At 17.5% G+C, this 2,554-nt stretch overlaps 1 protein-coding gene across 1 annotated transcript, besides 5 other annotated features; it reads right to left on the reverse strand. All coding sequences in view use genetic code 6, as the record gives it.

Annotated features, from left to right (window-relative positions):
- Positions 1-209: 209 nt before the first annotated feature.
- Positions 210-252: a microsatellite.
- A 190-nt stretch (positions 253-442) lies between these two features.
- Positions 443-505: a microsatellite.
- Positions 469-506: a microsatellite.
- Positions 507-1,273: 767 nt separating this feature from the next.
- Positions 1,274-2,120, reverse strand: IMG5_016870 (hypothetical protein; the record flags this gene model as incomplete). The annotated part of the gene is made up of 2 exons (XM_004039566.1): positions 1,274-1,773; positions 1,891-2,120. Coding segments are annotated over 2 exons (730 nt in total), but the record flags the coding sequence as incomplete, so codon positions are not given.
- Positions 1,793-1,886: a microsatellite.
- A 180-nt stretch (positions 2,121-2,300) lies between the features above and the next one.
- Positions 2,301-2,379: a microsatellite.
- Positions 2,380-2,554: the final 175 nt, after the last annotated feature.

A 2,554-nucleotide genomic window follows, 5' to 3' on the forward strand; every position in this document is an offset into this window, starting at 1 on the left:
CATTAATATTTTTTTCTAAAAAGCCACAAAACTAATTTAATAAATATTCCAAATGAATAATGTCTAATTTATCCGCACAAATAGCTATTTATTATATTTTAATAAAAAATATAAGAACATAAATATATATATATATAAATACATATATTAAAAAAATTAATGAATAAATATAATTTAAAAATAATTAATTTAGATAAATGCAAATATGAATATATATATATATATATATATATATATATATATATATTTATACAAGTAGATTTCATAAGTTCAAACAAAATATTTTAGTCATTCGAAATTAAAGTCAAGTCCATAAGCCTTTTTATATATTTTATTTTTTTAATTATTATAATTTTTAATTTATAAAATAAAAAATTACTTCATTTAATTTATCTTCAGAAATACGATTTATTGATTTTGTCAATGATATTACTTTCTTAAAATTATTATTATTATTATTATTGTTATTATTACATTTATTATTATAATATTAATTAATTATTATATTTATATGGACTTTCTGCTTTACTTGGTGATTAATTAATTGAAGTTTTATTTATTAAAGGCCTTTATTATTAATAAAACATCTAAGGACCTCCCATATAAATATTTTCCTATTCAAATATAGGAGATTATTAATAATAAACTGGATAAGAATTAACTTTTAATAGTAATTATTCTAAATAATTAATCCTTCCATGTAAATTTAAAATTTCATTCTACATATTATTTTCTATAAAGTCTAATTTATCAATAATTTTATTTTAAGTGCCTTCTATAATCGATATTTATTATTATATAATAATTTCTTAATTATTATTTGAGTTAATATTATTTATTTATTATAATTAATTACAATTACATCCACATTAAATAATATTTTTTCTTTCACTATTCTATATAAAATTATTAATTTATTTATTTTTCTCTTTACCACTACCATTTCCATTTATATTTTTTTCCAAAATAACATGACTATTATTATTTAATTAAAAACCTATATTACCATTATTTTCTCCCTAAAAGCCTTTATTTTAACCTAAATTATCATCCTCTATAGTATAATTGTTTTCTTTGATTTTCCTTGGTAAGCTTTCGAATATTTCGACTTCATTTTTCACCGCATTTTTAAGAAAATCCGCATTTATATTTTTTTTATTTATTTTTTTCATAACTTAATTTTTCACATTATTTCCCATTCCATTTTTTCCACTCTGGAGACTTTTTAACATTTTTAAAGCCATATCCGCCGCTTCTCTAATATTTACATTTTTATCACATCTACATATTTTTACCAATTCTACAATTTAATCTAAATATTACTCCAATTCTTCCCCCATTAACACCCCTAATGTATAAATCATGTCAATAGTAATCTTTCTAGCAGTTTATCCAACCAAATTTTGTACCAAAATTGGCACAATATTTTTCGCATAAGGCCTAAACTGTTCTTCTATGCAAATAATTAACGCCAAAAGGGCCATTAATATACTCTCTTAGGCACCTTCAGTAATAAAATGTCCACTTTTTGCCTAATTAATTAATATAATTACTAAATCATCCTTTATATTCAAAATACAATCCAAAGGTGAGCTCTAAATAATCCCCTAAAGACACATTGCGGACACCTACATAGTCTTATTTACAATCAAATGTTGTGAAACTAAATTAATAATGCTTATTAGATATTCCTAATCTTATATAGATTTAATTGTGTATTAACAAAACTAGCCTAGAGTAGTAGAAATTGCAGAATTTAAATGATTATTTTCACTTATATATGTATAAGTAAATATATATATATATATATATATATATATATATATATATATATATATATATATATATATATATATATATATATATATATATAAGAGTATATATATGTACTTAGAAATTATTTGTTTGCTTATAAATTGTAAAATTTTAGGATAAAATTCTAATAGCTTTTATTAATAAATTTATGATACTAATCCGAATAACTAAATGTATTCTTTTTAGGCATTTTTTGGTATATTTTCAATTAGGTTTTATAATATTATTTATACTACTTATGATGATTATTCGTTATTTAATAAAATTTGAGCCAGTTCATCTTATACGCCTTTGAAAGTACTTATTTACTGACTTTTATTTAATTTTTTATATTATTTTAAATTATTTTACTTTAGTTTAGATAAAGATTATTGGAGGTTATTTATTAATTGATTTATTTTGTTTTTTGGAGAACCAGATGTATTTTTTAAATTCATGTTTGTTATAAATTTAAATTATTTATATATAAATAAAATAAAATAATAATATATATCTATATATATAAGTATATATATATATATATATATATATATATATATATATATATATATATATATATATATAAATAATAGTTATTCAATTTTTAAAATTTAATTAAAAAATAATAAATTTAATATTTATTTCTTATATTTTATTAATATATATATATAATTTAATTATAGCTAAATATTTATATTTATAAATCTTTATTAAAAAATTATATAAAAATTTTTAAAAAAATATTTGAATATAAAATTAA

Source organism: Ichthyophthirius multifiliis, assembly GCF_000220395.1.
Source record: "Ichthyophthirius multifiliis unplaced genomic scaffold scaff_1120509249617, whole genome shotgun sequence".
NCBI classification, from domain to species: Eukaryota; Ciliophora; class Oligohymenophorea; order Hymenostomatida; genus Ichthyophthirius; species Ichthyophthirius multifiliis.